Below are 19,701 nucleotides of genomic sequence, written 5' to 3' on the forward strand. Positions count from 1 at the left end.
AACATGACAATGAGTTCATACTCAAATGGCCTCCACAGTCACCAGATCTCAATCCAATAGAGCACATTTGGGTTTGGGATGTACGTGGAACTGCGTGATACTATCATGTCAATATGGAGCAAAGTTTCATATTTCTAGTACCTTATTGACTCTGTGCCACAAAGGATTAAGGCAGTTCTGAAGACAAAAGTAGGTTCAACCCCGTACCAGTAAGGTGTACCTAATTTAATGGCCAGTGAGTATATATTTGCACATTGCAATATGAGGGAATTTTTGTGTGTAGTTTTAAATTTTACTTTCCATTTATAATTTTTTTCAAATAATGTGTTTTTTTTTTTGTGTTTCACGTGTTTTGCCTGTGCAGATGAGCACTTTTTATATCCGAGTAAACTGTAATTTAAAATGATGTAATGCAGATAGGGTGACAGGAATATGAATAGTGCCTTGGCGGCCCAATATCTGCACAACATAAAAAAAAATGATATATTAATTTTATTATTGTTGTTTTGATTTTACATTACATTTAGCAAGTGCAGAATCACAAAATTCTGCAGAAACTTTTCATCACAACAGCTCTCTTTTTCTAGACTGTAACAACTTTCTTGTTGCCTTAAATCTAGTCAAATCAAATGAACTTTTCTAGTCATCTCAGCTTACATCAATCAAACTAATCTAGATCTTAAATTAGTTGAAACCCGATTAACTAACTCAAATAAGAGTTAAAGCCTCATAACAAATATTTGTTGTCTTAACCTTTTGTCATTACATTTTTTACAGTGTATTTATTTCAGCTCTTGGAAATTCAGCTTTTAAGTCATCGAAAGTGAGGGAGTTTTACACTTTGCTTCGAGTGGGAACCCTGTATATCGTGCAGCCCTGCATTGTAGTGTGTATACAGTTTAAACGCACTCTGTCGGATCCCTCCTGTAACATCATCATCATCAGTGTTGATTAATTTCAGCAGGCAGTTTTCTCTTGAGGGGGACGCAGGTATGGAGGCCGAGTCTGCAGTGGTGTTTCCGCTACGGGTGCTTTTCTTGCTCCTCTGTGCCCTTCTTTCCTCCACAGCAGCACTGTAAGAGATTAAGGCCGGAGTAATTAATCACAGAGGATTATTATGGCCGTTGTGTGCTCTTATTGAGAGGCCCGAGGCAAGAGAGATGAGGATTCTACACGGGTTTGGAATCTTTGGGTTTAAGGCTTTGTTTTAAGCATTGAGACAATGTGTGTCCTCTGAGGATTCCTGGGTTTTATAGATGCCAAATCCCTCTTTGTTTATGATGGTGGAGCTGGTTTCTTGTGCTGTATGTTGTTTTGTTTTATTTTAGTATGCACATGATATGGGTTATCACTCAAACCGAACTGTACTTAGCTATTAAATAACTATTAAGATTTCAGATGTTGGACATATTATTCATAAATCTATATGTTTAATGCTTTAAAATAAGATTGTATTGTCACCATTCACACTATCAACAAACCAGTAATAAAGACTTTCAGCTCAATGAACTATTAATTAGCAGCTTATTAAAAGTTAAGGCTGATTTATACTTCTGTGCCAAGCGAACACATATGGTCCCGCGCAGCCTTCGCATGGTCGCATAATCTTCGCCGTAGCTGACGCTGATGCATACCTCTCAAAAAATTCAACTACACCTCGCAAGCTCTATGATTGGTCAGCTTGGTAGCTGTGACGAGTGTGGGCGGTGCATGAGCCCGTTGGAGCGAGTGTTTACAAGTGTGGAGTCCGGTGAAGGAGCTCCAGATCGAGACCTCATGATTAAAGTTGTCGCACGTCTGTCATTTCCCCCTCTGTTCGAGCGAGTTTGAGCTACTTGTACATTAAGGTAGCGTTCAGAAAAAAAACACTAATTTTTTTGTCCTTAAAATGGTGTTTAAAAAATTAATAACTGCTTTTATTCTAGCCGAAATAAAACAAATAAGACTTTCTCCAGAAGAAAAAATATTATCAGACATACTGTGAACATTTCCTTCCTCTGTTAAACATCATTTGGGAAATATTTTTAAAAAAAGAAGAAAAAAATGAAAGGGGGGCTAATAATTCTGACTTTTTCACTTTTATTTGAACATGTTCAATTGAAAGTCAAATTTTAATAATGCACATTTTTTATGCAAATCTTAATATGCATATGAGCAAAATCTAATAAATGAGACCATTTGAATCCAAAACGGTCACCATCAGAATGTGTAAGCCAGGGCTGCCCAATCTCGCTCCTGGAGGGCCGGTGTCCTGCATATTTTTGTTCCAACCCCAATTAAACACACCTTATCAAGCTCTTTCCAGGTATACTAGAAAGCTCCAGGCAGGTGTGTTGAAGGACATTGGAGCTAAACACTGACCCTACATGACTGAGTTTGTACAACCCTGACGTAAGCAATAGAGATGCTGGTATAAAAACTGGTGGTATAAAACTAACTATAATCAAATTACCCTTGAGTATCTAAAAAAAAATAGAGCTTTAGTAAAAATAAAGCACTTAAAGACATATATTTCAACGTTTAAATCAGCCCTAGAAATAATCTGCATGTGTTACTCTCGACCGCATGCTAAGAGAAACCGAAAGTACTCCGAACTTATTGACCTTATTCTAAAATGCGGAAGTGCGCCTGTTTTCGCGATTGTCTTAGAACGTCTGATTCAGTCGCCTATGGGAGAAATGACTAGGAATAATAAACGGCAGAAAACGGTCAAACTACTTGCTCTACAGCCAAATGTTTGCATTACTATACAGACCAAGTAGAATAATATAACAAGAAAATATCAAATTGCAACATCAAGCAGCGTAACCAGCAGTTTTTAATGTCAAAAAATAAATGGAAGTGAATGAGACCGGAAGTCTCAAGCCTAAAAGATTCAAATGGCAGCGCCCGCTCGTCGGCGGAGAATAAGGTGAATAGTACAGTACTTTAAATGTCAAGTTGGTTGGGGTTAAAACCACAAGTGTATATGTACAACAATGGTATTTATTCAGAAATATATGTTTTGGGTGGCCGAATCTCTGTATATTTTTGACGTCAGTTGCAGGCCGGAGAAGGAGGAAGGGGGCCACAAATGACCCCCAGGCCGTCAGTTCAAGACCCCTGAGTTAGGGTGCTTTCACACCTTCCTTATTTAGTTGGATTGAATCGCAGTAGAGTTTGTTTCCCCTTTTTGTGCGGTTCGTTTGGGCAGGTGTGAATGCAGCAATCGTACTCGAGTGCGCACCAAAAGCAGACCAAATAAGCGTACCGAGACCTGCTTGAAGAGGTGGTCTCGGTACGCTTTCAAACAAACCCTGGAGCGGTTTGTTTGTGGTGAGAATATGATCCGTACTAAAACAGGTCCAACCGCAAAAAGTACTGCGCGTTTTGTACTAATTCAGCTGCCGTAGGCCGATGCGCTGTGCATTATGGGATATGGAGGAAAAATATTTGTTGACAGCGTTTAACCAAGAGAGAGAGAGAGAGGGGAAAACTTTACCTGATGGATTATTGGTAATATTTCCGCAAGATGAGCATGTCGGAGTTTAGCTAAATTAATTCACGTCTCCTCCTGAAGTGACGAGCGATGCATTAAACACTGTTTTCCAGCCGCGCTTCATTTTCGTAATGTATAGTTTGTCTAAAGCAGGGATACAATCAGCCAGCGCAGTCGCCCCGCCAGAGTAAAAGGTTTTGTTTACCTGCGGGAGTTCACTGGCATTTTCCCGCACGTGAATTCTGACCAATCAATAAGCAGTTTAGGAAATATGTTCAACAACATCTGGCCAATGAGAGATGTGGATTTTGTCAGATGACTGCATTTTGGTTCGTTTCAACTGGTTCGGACCAAAGCCAGCAGTGTGGTGTGAAAACGACCCAAAGACGGCAGAAGATGCAACAATGTATCATTTTTTACCCTTGGTCTGGACCAAATGAAACGAACTACAGATGTGAAAGCACCCTTAGACACTCCAAACCCCAGTTTCTTTGCAGGCACACACTTAAATTCAATATTCATTCTCAGATGTCTGCCTGATTTCATTTCAGAGGCCGGTAACCTGCTTGAGTTGGTGGTATTATGTCAATGAATTGCCGCAGCGTAAAGAGGGACAGAAAGTGGGTGACGGAGAGCAGCTTTTTCTGCGTGTGGCTCTTCTGTTGTGGATAAACCCGATAAATCCGAAGCGCTTTATTCAATCTAAATAGTGGGCCCCCGTGAGCCCCCGTGTTCATACAACACACCGCCACTCCATCAATCACTGATAATGCGCCCCGGCTCTTTCTCTCTGATGTTTGCATTATTGCATTGGATCGTAACGAGCACATCGTCGCTAATCAGCCCACTGGATAAAGGAGGCGGACGGATTTGTTTCTGTGTGATCATTTGAATGAAACATAGTCCTGCATGCCTACGTGACTCTGGGGGCCCGGAGCTGCAATTACACATATAATCACAATTGAGTTTCAGCCGAGGCTCCATTATCCATCCTGCCAACCAAACTGGAATTAAGTGTAGATGAAGTGAAAGTCTTTAGCTTTCTACTGTGAATAGTGGAGTGTTATCTAAGCGTCATCAGTTTCAGCTCTTAATGCACCCAGTGATAAACAACAGAGTGACTCCAGATCACATCTTTTAACAACACGGTCATTCAGAGCTTCTGTCTTCATCTATTTTGATTTATTATTTTGAGGAAGATGTGTCGTCAGCTTTTGGCATTACAGCATCGCTTGTTCTTTTTCTTCTCGTCCAGTCTCCTCTTTCTCCAGTAGTTGTATAAAATCAATATCACATTCGCAGTTGTGCTATCTGGCACAAAAACAGCCCTGGTGTGATATTGGATTTTGTTGCTCACATTGTATTGCTAAACTATCATATCATACAAATATGAGACACAAACTCATACGGGACATTTTTGCCCCAGTGGTCTGAAATTTAGAGGTTTATAATCATTACCCATGAGTAGGGCCAGACGGAGTTTGCGGACTTTATTTCTGCGCAGAATTTAGTTAAAAATTTGCTGAATGATTTTGGGAGGATCATAACTATAACACTTTAACTCTGCGGACCCGTGACATCATCGTCTTTCTCTTTAAGATTTAAAGGGCTAGCATTGCACCAGACCCCCGTAAGTGGTTTAGTTTGAAAGTGTAGAATCTATATTTTATGCACATCTGCGTCACTTTGGTTTTTATTCTACTGTACAAAAGTAATTAACACTTAAACACACAGTATTTTGGATGCCCGAGCTGGGTATTGAACATTGGTTCATTTTCATATTTTTCATATGACACATGTACAAGTTATAGCTCAAATGAAAGCTCTTGTCGGTGCTCATACAGTTCCAGCATTCTTTATACTGAATTATATTCACAAATCAGTTGCTGAATAAATCGCGGTGTTTCCATGGCGCAGAAGTGAAATCAATACATTTATGATCAATAAGCAGCCCCAGATAGCACAGACAGCTGTCATCTCTCACCTTATGCTGTGGGCTTCAGGGCCATTCTCCTCTGTTTTTGAGCTGATGTGCATAAGTAATCCTTTTATATGTCTGATGTGCTCCAAACACAGTGAATTATGTTTGATCAAACAAAAGAATAGTGAAATATGAAAACAATGATCGCTCCCTGTGGCTTGTACAGCACCTCTCATCAGTTGGATCACAAAAACTTTTGCATAGATTATGGTGGAGACATTTTTATTTTTTCTTATGATTACAGACATGTGCAGGAACCACCAACATTAATTACAGCACGCTCGACCACACACAACCTAAAAGGTACACTTTCACATTTGAGTTTATAAAAAAAATTCAAAAAGCGCCTCTTTTTTAGGTGTTTATTATAACACAGACAACATATACAGATATTTTAAACATTTTCAATAGTTTTTTTATGAAAATTCAAAGGGTTTTCTTTAAAATGATACCAATTTTTTGCATTTACACCTCTGCATGTGAATTTGGGAAGCTTTTAAATTTAGGTAGGCAAAATCCAGGCGGAAATCCCAAAATAGCAGCAGAGTTAAACTGGTTAAAGGGCACCTATAGTGAAAAATCTACTTTTCAAGCTGTTTGGACAGACATGTGTGTAGGTATAGTGTATAGACCGTCATATTAAGGTGATATACACACACACAGTCCTTTTTTTTTTTTAATTTGACAACATAAAATCGGTGGACCAATTGGAGCGGTTTTTAGAGTGACCGCAACTTGATGTAGGAGTGCGGTCCCCCCGCCCACCAATATTGATTGACCGGCACTCGTCACCTAATCCTCAGTTCCTTTTTTCACGTCCGCCATTTTCAGCGTGTGAGTCAAAGCAATATCACTAAAGGAACACCCTTGCTCTAATTTTAGATGTAAGGCTCATTGGGCTCAACACAAGATCAACATTCACCACATGATCGCTCTAATGTGAATTATTGTTTGTAACTTAGTTTGTTTGTAGTTAGGTTTGAAAACTAGTGTACTTTTCATTGCGTCTACCTTAAACTTCAGTCGTTTGCATTTCTCGAGGTCACAGAAGCTCCCTGTGAGTGTGATCTTAACTAGGTGCAGCTGTAAAGGCTGATTTATACTTCTGCGTCAAGCGCCTGCGTATGCTACGGTGCTGACGCATAGCCCTTCGCCGTGGCCGTCACTGACGTGCACCTTTTAAAAAAATGTAACTACACGTCGCAACGACGCATAGCGCAAGCTCTGTGATTGGTCGGCTTGGTAGCGCTGACGAGTCTGGGCGGGACCGAGAGCCGCTTGAATGGTGCGAGCCTGATGGAGCGATTGTTTACAAGTGTGGAGTCCCGTGAAGGAGCTCCGGATGGAAAGTTTTGTTTTGTGTTTACCTCATAGTTAAAGTTGTTGCACGTCCGCCGGTTCCTGCCTCAAATGAGCGAGTTTGAGCCACTTGTACATCCAGGAAGTGTTCAGGAAAAGCAAAACAGAAGCGAAGAAACTCGACACAGAGGAACATTTACACCTCACTGCCCACTAGCGTTTCGGAAGTGTTAATGCAGACCAACAGAGACCGCGCGCAGAAGTATAAATGCACAGCCACGCGCGTTGCATGCGCCGTGAGTTACGCCGGTCACTTGACGCAGAAGTAAAAACCAGGCTTAAAGTGCGAGCGCGTTGCCTCACGTGAGTGTCGCTCCATTGGAAATAAAATAAACTTGAATGCAGGTCACACACCAGAAGCGCCGCTTTAGAATTCTAAACATGGGTTTCTATCAGGGTACACACACTGGCGCTTCATGTTGGCGGCTGTCCGCAGCGCCCAGCCAGGATTCGGGACACTTCATATTTCTGCCGCGCCACAGAGCTCCATCTGAACATGCGAATGTCCGTGTCTGGTGTGCCGTGTCGCGGCTGTAAGCGGGTCATCCGGTGCCTCATTCATTCATTCATTTTCTTGTCGACTTAGTCCCTTTATTAATCAGGGGTCGCCACAGTGGTATGAACCACCAACTTATCCAGCAAGTTTTTATGGCAGCAGATGCCCTTCCAGCCACAACCCATCTCTGGGAAATCCGGTGCCTCAGTCAAAGATAATTCAGCGTGTGTGGTTATTAGTCTCAGTGTACAAGCTCGGCACTTTAAACTAGCACACAGTTGGCTGTAAAACTATACAAAGACACAAATGATTGTGTACTCTCTGCTTGGTCTGTGTCCGAGGCGTACATGTACGGATGAATGCTGATCTCTCATGCTGCTTTTCTCTCTCTCTGTCTGCCTGTTTGTTGCAAACACAGAGCGGGGGAGCTCTTGGCTCCGCCCCCTTGTTGCGTTGGGCGGGAATTTGAAAATAATTTTCATGTGAAGCAACACGCCCCTAAAACAGCGAGCTGTGTACACGCCCCCAACATGACACTTAACATATTATAATAAAAACATCTGAACTGTGTGTTGAACTGAGCCTAAACTGGCGCACTCAGATGAACCATAATACTAATATTAAATCATAAAAAAGGGGTAAACTATGTGCCCTTTAATATATGAACTAAAAATTAATACCTTTTTAACTTTTATTTAATGTTTACAATGCAAATCTAATTAGATCCACTTTATTTGATAAACAAACCAAGTCTCTCATATAATATATCTACAGGGTGGGCCATTTATATGGATACACCTTAATAAAATAGGAATAGTCTGTGATATTAACGTCCTTTTTGTGGCACATTAGTATATGTGAGGGGACAGGTGGTGACAGGTGGCCAATTTGAAGTCGGCCATCTTGGATCCAACTTTTGTTGTTTTCAATAGGAAGTAGGTCATGTGACACGTCAAACTTATTGGGAATTTCACAAGAAAAACAACGGTGTGCTTGGTTTTAACGTAACTTTATTCTTTCATGAGTTATTTACAAGTTTCTGACCACTTATAAAACGTGTTCGATGTGCAGCCCATTGTGTTGGATTGTCAATGCAAGCCTCTTCTCCCACTCTTCACACACTGATAGCAAATGCCAGCACAGGCTTCCAGTATGCGTAGTTTCAGGTGCTGCACATCTTGTATCTTCACATCTAGTATTAAGTATTCAAAGCTCTGGTAGACAAAAACAGGGGGTTATTTTTTAACATCCTGACCAAATCATAACCAATCCCCGTTCTAATGTCCACTCCATCAATCACATTCATCACATAAATCTGGCTGTAACACGGTAAACTGTGCGATTTGTTTTTCCGTAATGGCTGCGATTGCCCTCCCTCTTCTTGCTTCGCTGAAACTCATAGAAGGTAATGTTATGAGGGACTCAATTTTGCACGACTCCTCTCATCAGCCAGTGAAACAGCAATAAAGGCAAATTGCTCCTGGGAGACATGAACGCTTTAGAATAAATTACGTACGGGAACAGAGGTGTAATTAATTTACAGGCTGTATTGATAGTCCCCCTTCACTGCTCACTATATGTCTTCATCTCGGCTAACGTCTTCATTATTTGGAGGGCAGGAGAGAAGCGAGTCAACAGACTAAATGAATTGCCATAAGACTTGTACACAAACCGTTTCCACCGTGTCAGTGTTTCTCTCAGGCTTTTAATTAGCATGCTGAAAAATTATTAGATAAGTATGTGCTTAAGCCGTTTAGATATGCGTGCAGGGAGAAACGTACATGTGCAGACACGCATTAATGTGGGTTTTAATGATGCATTTAATGGGCTTTTTAGAATTTGCAATTAATAATACTTTTTTTTCTTGCCATTTTAGCTAAAACTGATGACGCACAGAAAACAAAGGAAAATGTGAAAGTAGGAGGAGCAATAAAGGAGGAAGGTGAGTCTAACTTAAGCGTTTTTTATCAATAATCTAACACAGAAAGCAGGAGAAGGTCACACTTTATTTTAATCTACAATTCACACGTTTAACAAACCAGACCTTTAGCTCAATAAACTATTAATTAGCTGCTTTTTAATAGTTTGTTGGGTTAGTGTTAGTTGGGTTTAGGTTTGGGTATTGGGTAGGACAATGGATGTAGTATAAAATTGTACTTTATAGCAGTGGTTCTCAATCAACCTTTTTTACTTCGGGGCCCACTATTTTCTCCAATCAATTTTTGAAGGCCCACCTGTCTGACATTTTCTCTAAACCTTTATTTATTAACGTGTGTATGTGTGTATATATATATATATATATATATATATATATATATATATATATATATATATATATATATATATATATATATATATATATATATATATATATATGTATGTATGTATGTATGTGTATGTATATATATATATATATATATATATATATATATATATATATATATATATATATATATATACATATATATATATATATATATATATATATATATATATATATATTTAATCCTGTTTTTTATACACACACACAAACACACACACACACACACACACACACACACACACACATATATATATATATATATATATGTATATATATATATATATATATACATATGTTTGTATGTATGTATGTATATGTGTGTGTGTGTGTGTATATAAAAAACAGGATAATGTGCATTACTTCGATCATTTTAATATTAATAATAAAAATCCAAAAATAATAGTTTAATATTGAGAGTTAATTCTCGCGGCCCACAAGCAGGATCGCTGAGGCCGACTGGTTGAGAATCCCTACATTATAGCTACTAATAAACAGTTCATATCTTAATAATAGGCATGTAATAAGACGATAATTAATCAAATTTGAAGCGTAAACTCATGAGACACGTGGCTTTCAAGTCATATCTTTTCTAGGACATTACATTAATATTTTGTGTGTTTGTATATAGAAAAACATATATTTATTAAATATATTTATTAACATGTAACATCCCCTTTTACCACAGTAAAGCTCAAAGTGTCTTCTTTCCAATGATACCCAGTTTGTGTTTGTAGCTTATTGGAGTCAGGAACTGTCAACTATTTAAAGTTAGGTAGGTGTAAATCCCTCAAATTGAGTGCTGACAACATGAATTATAGCTGAAAACACAAAGTGTTAACCATGAAAATTAATAAGAGCTTGGTAAGATATCATTTGGTTGCACTTCCTTGTACTAAAAAGAAATAGTACTTACTCAAGGGTCAGGGGGAGGTTTAGGCCTAGGGTGTTTCATATAACTAAAGGGGTAGTTCACCCTTAAAAAACAAAAATGTCCTGTTAATTTACTCACCCACTGGTCATTCAGGGTGTAGGTGACTTTTTATTCTTCAGTAGAAGATTAAAGAAATTTTAATCTGAATCTGATTGGTGATATAATGGCAGTAAATGGTGACAGTTTTTTATATTAGAATAATTACATACAAGAAAGTCCAAATCGATAGCCGTGACTCCTGATGACACACTGAGGTCTTGTGAAGCGAAACGATCGCTCCGTGTAAGAAACTCAACATTATTTACAATATTATTAGCTTTGTTTATTAGCAATATTAAACAGTTCTCAGCGCTTGTGTGAATGTTGTCCAGTTGTGGTCCTGTCACTTTGATTAGCAGCTAGCTTACTGCGACTTTCACATGGTCATCCACTGAAGCTAAGCAGGGCTGCGCCCGGTCAGTACCTGGATGGGAGACCACATGAGAAAGCTCGGTTGCTGCTGAAAGTGGTATTAGTGAGGCCAGCAGGGGGGGCGCTCAACCTGCGGTCTGTGTGGGTCCTAATGCCCCAGTATAGTGAAGGGGACTCTATACTGCTCAGTGAGCACCGTCTTTGAGACAATAAACCGAGGTCCTGACTCTCTGTGGTCGTTAAAAATCCCAGGATGTCCTTCGTAAAAAAAAGTAGGGGTTTCACTCCGGCATCCTGACCTAATTTGCCCACTGGCCTCCATTATGGCCTCCAAACTCATAATTTGCTTCATCGCTCTGTCTCCTCTCCACCAATCAGCTGGTGTGTGAGTGCGGTCTGGCGCAATACTGCTGCCGTCGTGTCATTCAGGTGGATACTGCACACTGGCGGATGAGGAGATTCTCCTCTATGTGTAAAGCGCTTTGAGCGCCAAGAAATTCAATATATAAGGAATTAATATATTATTATTATAAGGAATGTACGAGGGTGTATCTATAAATATCTATCATTATCTATCAACAAACTACACCTCCCATCCAAGCGCACACATAGTTAATCTTCATGTTTTCAGTACTGAAAGGTGTATTACGAATTCTCACAACATCACAATAATGTTTCTTAAAAACATAAAATCATTTGATCAGTTTTCAGCTCAGCTCCTGATGCTCGGTCTTTCAGTGAGCATCTGCATTATTCTTCACTGCATTACTGGATCTGGCAAAGTGTCGCTCCGGGCTACAGTGTGTGGCTCACAGTCAAGTGATTTTCTTAAGCAGAGTTCATGCTGTAATCTCACCCTTTGGAATCAATTGACTTCCTCCCTCCTAAAACACTTTAGTTTCTCTAAACTCATCCTGTTTTTGTAACGCATTCTTCCTGCTGAGTGCTGGAAGGCTTTAAACACCACCTCCACCCCCGCTTGGTAGCATACTAAAATAGTCACAGTTCTGCTCTTATCGAAGTGTCTTTTGTATTGACACTCAATCTCTGTCCGCACGGTCTTTAAGTGGCGTAGTGAAAGATATTCAGGTTTGCCTTTAGTCATCTGACCACAGCGGGTCTACTCACATTTATACCTGACGTCGTTTACTGTATGCTTGATGGATCTGCAAGTTGTCCAGTGTGCACACAGCGAATGTGACATAATCAACATCCAATTTGCTTTACTTGCATCTAAAAAGGCATGTCTTGGAGCCGGGTCTGGCAGAGCTGGTGAATGTGCATGTGACGACCCCTTTAGGAATATTTTTTTCACTAAAACTACATTTTTTATTATATATTCACAGTGTAATCTGTGTAATACCTATGTTTATAATGAAGGTGTCGTTTGAGATTATTCTGGAAGGAATTATATTAGGACACGTCAACCAATGAGAACATTTGGAATGGGCGTCATCAAATCAAATCACTTTTATTGTCACACAATCAGCAGCATGTGTGCCATGACGAGTGTAAAGCTTAGGTGCTGGCTCCAGACAGTACAAAATACAGATGGTGCAAATACAACGACAGTGCAAAATACAACAGCATACTCCCCAAAAAAACAGGACAATGTAAAATTGACAGCGATATGTACAATGAATAGGTCTCCACATAGTTTTAGGCAGTATTGTTTCATGTATGGATTGGTTAAAGTGCAGTGCATGCTACATATTGATGGTGTGCAGTGAGGGGTATGGAAGAGTCTATGTGGGGTGTGTTAAGTGCTCATCAGCCTGAAGAAGCTTTCCTTCAGTCGGCTGGTGCGTGACCGGATGCTGCAGAACCGTCTGCCTGAGGGTAGCAAAGAGAAAAGTCTATGGCTTGGGTGGCTAGAGTCGCTGATAATTCTCTTGGCTTTCCTCATGCACCGCCTGGTGTAGATGTCCTGGAGGGAGGGAAGCTCACCTCCTACTCTGCGTCCAGCAGTTCGCACAATCATATGTAGGCCTTTGCGATTGCTGCTGGTGCTATTTCCATACCAGGTGGTGATACAGGTGGTGATCACACATATCAACCAGTGAGAACATTTTGAATGGGTGTTATCACAAGTATTAACCAATGAGAACATTTGGAAAGGGCATCATTACACATATCAACCAATCACAAGTATCAACCAATGAGAACATTTAGAACGGGTGTTATCACACGTATCAACCAATGAGATCATTTGGAATGGGTGTCTTCACATCTCATCCAATAAGAACATTTGGAATGGGCATGTCAACCAATGAGAACATTTGGAATGAGCATTTCAACCAATGAAAACATTTGGAACAGGCGTCATTACGCATCTCAACCAATGAGAACATTTGGAATGAGCATCTCAACCAATGAGAACATTTGGAACAGGCGTCATTATGCATTTCAACCAATGAGAACATTTGGAACGGGCGTCATTACGCATCTCAACCAACGAGAACATTTGGAATGAGCATCTCAACCAATGAGAACATTTTAAACGGGCGTCATTACGCATCTCAACCAATAAGAACATTTGGAACAGGCGTCATTACGCATCTCAACCAATGAGAACATTTGAAACAGGCGTCATTACGCATCTCAACCAATGAGAACATTTGGAATGAGCATCTCAACCAATGAGAACATTTGAAACAGGCGTCATTACGCATCTCAACCAATGAGAACATTTGGAATGAGCATCTCAACCAATGAGAACATTTGGAATGGGCATCACAACCAATGAGAACATTTGGAACAGGCATCATTACGCATCTCAACCAATGAGAACATTTGGAATGGGCATCTCAACCAATGAGAACATTTGGAACAGGCATCATTACGCATCTCAACCAATGAGAACATTTGGAATGGGCATCACAACCAATGATAACATTTGGAATGGGCATCTCAACCAATGAGAACATTTGGAATGGGCATCTCAACCAATGAGAACATTTGGAACAGGCATCATTACGCATCTCAACCAATGAGAACATTTGGAATGGGCATCACAACCAATGATAACATTTGGAATGGGCATCACAACCAATGAGAACATTTGGAATGGGCATCTCAACCAATGAGAACATTTGGAACAGGCATCATTACGCATCTTAACCAATGAGAACATTTGGAATGGGCATCACAACCAATGAGAACATTTGGAATGGGCATCTCAACCAATGAGAACATTTGGAATGGGCATTGCAACCAATGAGAACATTTGGAACGGGCGTCATTACGCATCTCAACCAATAAGAACATTTGGAACGGGCGTCATTACGCATCTCAACCAATGAGAACATTTGGAACGGGCATCATTACGCATCTCAACCAATGAAAACATTTGGAACAGGCATCATTAGGCATCTCAACCAATGAAAACATTTGGAATGAGCATCTCAACCAATGAGAACATTTGGAATGAGCATTTCAACCAATGAAAACATTTGGAACAGGCGTCATTACGCATCTCAACCAATGAGAACATTTGGAATGAGCATCTCAACCAATGAGAACATTTGGAACAGGCGTCATTATGCATTTCAACCAATGAGAACATTTGGAACGGGCGTCATTACGCATCTCAACCAACGAGAACATTTGGAATGAGCATCTCAACCAATGAGAACATTTTAAACGGGCGTCATTACGCATCTCAATCAATGAGAACATTTTGAACGGGCGTCATTACGCATCTCAATCAATGAGAACATTTTGAACGGGCGTCATTACGCATCTCAATCAATGAGAACATTTGGAATGAGCATCTCAATCAATGAGAACATTTGGAATGAGCATCTCAATCAATGAGAACATTTGGAATGGGCATCTCAACCAATGAGAACATTTGGAATGGGCATCTCAACCAATGAGAACATTTGGAATGAGCATCTCAATCAATGAGAACATTTGGAATCGGCATCTCAACCAATGAGAACATTTGGAATGGGCATCTCAACCAATGAGAACATTTGGAATGGGCATCTCAACCAATGAGAACATTTGGAATGAGCATCTCAACCAATGAGAACATTTGGAACGGGCGTCATTACGCATCTCAACCAATGAGAACATTTAGAACAGACGTCATTACGCATCTCAACCAATGAGACCATTTGGAACGGGCGTCATCACGTGCAGCACTGTGTCACTTGCTCTGGATTACTCAAAAGATGAAAACTAATTTTCGGAGGCAAATTTCACTCATTTGTTTCAAACGCTACACAAATTCTGTCATTAAAATGTGCGTTTATCCATGGATTTGCCTTGATTTTGTATGTAATCTACACAGAATTGCTAAAGCTGAAGCTAAATATGTAAAACCTAAAAAGAAATGTGTTCTCAAAATCAACAATAAACTAAAATGAACAAAAGCATTAATGAAACAAACTAAAACTAAAATGGAATGTGTTGTGAAATTTAAAATAGTATTGCAATAAAAACTTAAAAATGCCAAGCTATAATAACCTTGATACAGACAAGCCTACATTCAAATCACTATTGAATCCCTCAGAGACTGTCACTCCATAGCATTTTCCTCCAGCCACAGACCTGCGTTCCGTCTGTATGCATGCAGATCATATATTTTAATGAGGCGTATAACAGCGTTTAACCCGTATCATTAGAGCAGCTTGCTCTTTCACCATGGAAAAGGGAAAGGCTTTTTCTTAATTATGCTGTGCCGTGCGGGTCACCTTTGCAGGTGTGTACCTCTCTGTGTGCGACCGTATTAGAGACTGATATGACCATTAAACATTTAAATGGAATTGAACCACCACACACACACACACACACTCACTCATGACACACACACACACACACAGACTGCCCCCTGTATCCATTAATTTCTAATCTCACCATAACAAGCTGTGTTGTCATTCACAAGAAGTGTCTGGCATAGTGCTGAACAAGCCTGTATGTATGAAGGAAAATCACACAGTCGATAGGACGGAGAACGATTAATGGCTGACACAGAGCTGCTTTAATCAGATAGATTTATATATGTGTGTGTATGTGCTGGATTTTATTGAATCCTCTACGCCTGACTTAATACGATGCTTAATTAAATAATGAGTGAAATGGTGTGAATATGAATAAAAAAATACAAATTTTATTAGGCTGTTATCATTTTATAATAATGAATAATTTTCTGAAATAATAAGCTAAATTATAAATGGTTAATTATGTGAGATATATATATATAAATGATATATAGTGAGATATATAATCTCACCGGCCACTTTATTAGGTACACCTTACTAGTGCCAGGTTGGCCCCCTTTTTGCCTTCAGAACTGCCTTAATCCTTCGTGGCAGAGATTCAACAAAGGTACTTGAAATATTCCTCAGAGATTTTGCTCCATATTGACATGATAGCATCACGCAGTTGCTGCAGATTTGTCGGATGCACATCCATGATGTGAATCTCCCGTTCCACCACATCCCAAAGCTGCTCTATTGGATTTTGATCGGGTGACTGCGGAGGCCATTTGAGTACAGTGAACTCATTGTCATGTTCAGGAAACCAGTCTGAGATGATTCACACTTTGACATGGTGTGTTATCCTGCTGGAAGTAGCCATCAGAAGAGACACTGTGTTCATACATAGTCAGCTACAATAAAAGGTAGGCTGTGGCGTTGACACGATGCTCAGTTGGTTCTAATGGGCCCAAAGTGTGCCAAGAAAATCTCCCCCACACCATTACACAACCACTAGCAGCCTGAACTGTTGAAATAAGGCAGGATGGATCCATGCTTTTATGTTGTTGTTGAAATTCTGAAAATCCCAGTAAATCAGCAGTTTCTGAAATACTCAGTCCAGCCCATCTGACACCAACAACCATGCCACTTTCAAAGTCACTTAAATCCCCTTTCTTCTCCATTCTGATGCTCGGTTTGAACTGCAGCAGATCGTCTTGACCATGTCTACATGCCTAAATGCAGTGAGTTGCTGCCATGTGATTGGCTGATTAGACATTCGCTTTAATAGGCAGTGGGACAGGTGTACCTAATAAAGTGGCCGGTGAGTGTAAATTGTTTACTTTAATTGCCATGTTTGTAAATATGCTTTAAATCGTTTTAATTATAATATTATATTACATAAAGACCATAACATAAAATGTAATTATACAAATGAATGTAATATTCATGTTACGGTTATTTTTGCATGTTTTCCTTAAAAATTCCCTCACATTAGATTAATCTTAGATCTTAGATTTAATTTAATTAGATTTAATAGTATTTATTTCATTCATTTATTCAGATTACACCCTAACTATACTGACTCATGCGAAGGCGTCAGCTGGTGTGTTGTCTCAGACAGAGCCGGGTTAAGATAATCTCTTTAGAAATCAAATGATTTGACCTGTGAGCTCAACAGTAGTACCTCCTTCAAGACTGTTGTTAAATATTTAGCGCTCTCCTGTCATGAATACAAATGCTGTGTAAATGAGGGTCTACAAGCTGTTGACCCCGAGAGCGGAGCCTGCTGACTGGGGCTCACACGGGCCCAAATGATTTAATTGTTGTGACTCCAATTAGTATTTAATGGATACGTTCTGAAATGCACCACCTGGTAAAGGATGCACTCGGACTCTAGAGCTTGCATGCATGACATTTCGGAAACAGCTCAGATTTGTCCATTCGGAAAGAACATAAGTCTAGACTGTAAGCTTGATGATGCATGGTATTACATTTATGCTGGTTCGTTTATGTCATGAACTGTCTTCGTATACACTGTAGAAACGCTGGCTTCCACTAGGGATGGAACAATTATAGATTTTGGTTATACGATTACCGTCTTTTGTCATTCCATCGTTTGATAAAGGTTTATTTAAAATAAAAACGCTCTTGTCTATTTAACATGGGAAGCAGCCAATGGGGAGACGTCCATTATCAAGAAAAAACAAAAGCGTGTGAGAGTGTGTTGTCGGAACGGGAAAGTGTCAGAGTCGTTTTAAAGCAAGATCAGAACCACAGCGACAGATCAGAACATATGAAATGTCTTTTTACTGTCAGTGGGTCTTGCTGTAGTTGAACAGATGTGGCTCTGATATGCTGATCGCCAGGAACCGTGGGGATTTATATTCATCTGTGCAGCAGAGCAGCGCTGAAACGCAACTGGAATTAAAGAAGTACACCGCAAAGCACAGATGATGATAGATGGGCCAATTGCACTTATATTTATACTTATATATACAGTTGAAGTCAGAATTATTAGCCCCCCTGAATTATTAGCCTCCCTGTTTATTTTTATTCCCCAATTTCTGTTTAACGGAGAGAAGATTTTATCAACACATTTCTAAACATAACAGTTTTAATAACTCATCTCTAATAACTGATTTATTTTATCTTTGCCATGATGATAGTGAATAATAATAAATATACAAATGGTTAAATTAAACATACATATATACACTTACCGGCCACTTTATTAGGTACACCTTGCTAGTGCCAGGTTGGCCCCCTTTTTGCCTACAGAACTGTCTTAATCCTTCGTGGCAGAGATTCAACAAGGTGCTGGAAATATTCCTCAGAGATTTTGCTCCACACTGACTTGATAGCATCACACAGTTGCTGCACATCCATGATGTGAATCTCCAGTTCCACCACATCCCAAAGGTGCTCTATTGGATTGAACTCTGGTGACTGTGGAGGACATTTGAGTACAGTGAACTCATTGTCATATTCAAGAAACCAGTCTGAGATGATGTTTATGGCATGGTGTGTTATCCTGCTGGAAGTAGCCATCAGAAGATGAGTACACAAACTCTAATAAATCATCTCTAATATCTCTATCTCTAATAACTGATTTATTTGATCTTTGTCATGATGACAGTAAATAATAATGAACTAGATATTTTTCAAGACACTTCTATATAGCTTAAAGTGACATTTAAAGGCTTAACTGGGTTAATTACTTTAGCTAGGCAGGTTAGGGTAATTAGGCAAGTTATTCTATAGTGATGGTTTGTTCTGTAGACTATCGGAAAAAAATAAACTTAAAAGGGCTAATAATTTTGTCCCAAAATGTCCTTTTTTTCTAGCCGAAATAAAACAAATAAGACTTTCTCCCGACGAAAAAATATTATCAGACATACTGTGAAAATTTCTTTGCTCTGTTAAACATAATTTGGGAAATATTTAAAAAAATATATCAAATTTAAGCGAATAATTCTGACTTCAGCTATATTTTGCACCTACTTAATATACTGTTCATAAATACAAAGATATTAAAAATAAAGCTTCAATTAATTTAAAAAAATGAATGAAAAATTTAAGTCAAAAATATCCTGTCTTTAAAAAATAGACATTAAAAAATAATAATTCTCTCTTATTTTGATGTGATATTCTTTACACTACAGTATTAGAAATGTGAGTTGCCATTAAAGTACTTTCTTGTCCAAGAGAAAAGCATCTCCACACGTTTAGCATCTCCATTTGCTGACCTCTTCTTGTCATGACAGTTACTCCGAGTCACCCCCTGTTAAATAATAGCACAACGGTGAGTGCGTCAAGTATAAAAGCCTTGGCTATTCAGCGGAGGATCACGCTGTGGAGCCAGGCCAAAGTATAAATCAGTCTTAAATAGAAAAGAGGTAAACATGGTTGGAAAAACAACCCCACTGGATTGGCAGAAAGAGAACCGTGATTGATTCAGAACACTTCTCCACTGCTCTAGGGTCAGTGGCGGTTTGCTTTACACCACTGCATCCCAC

General features: G+C 39.4%; 1 protein-coding gene across 30 annotated transcripts in view; it reads left to right on the plus strand.

Annotated features, from left to right (window-relative positions):
* rsrc1 (arginine/serine-rich coiled-coil 1) overlaps positions 1-19,701 on the plus strand; it is a 226,060-nt gene that overhangs the window by 157,761 nt on the left and 48,598 nt on the right. For 24 of the 30 annotated variants that reach the window (XR_015508450.1, XR_015508451.1, XR_015508448.1 and 21 more), the window contains 1 exon segment: positions 9,191-9,256. Coding sequence is in view for 4 of the 24 variants with exons in the window: in XM_087282652.1 (XP_087138778.1) it covers positions 9,191-9,256 (66 nt within the window). In the remaining 20 variants the exon portion in view is untranslated. 30 annotated transcript variants of the gene reach the window in all.

Source organism: Danio rerio, chromosome 15 (assembly GCF_052040795.2).
Source record: "Danio rerio strain M-AB ecotype USA chromosome 15, GRCz13ab, whole genome shotgun sequence".
Lineage (NCBI taxonomy): Eukaryota > Metazoa > Chordata > Actinopteri > Cypriniformes > Danionidae > Danio > Danio rerio.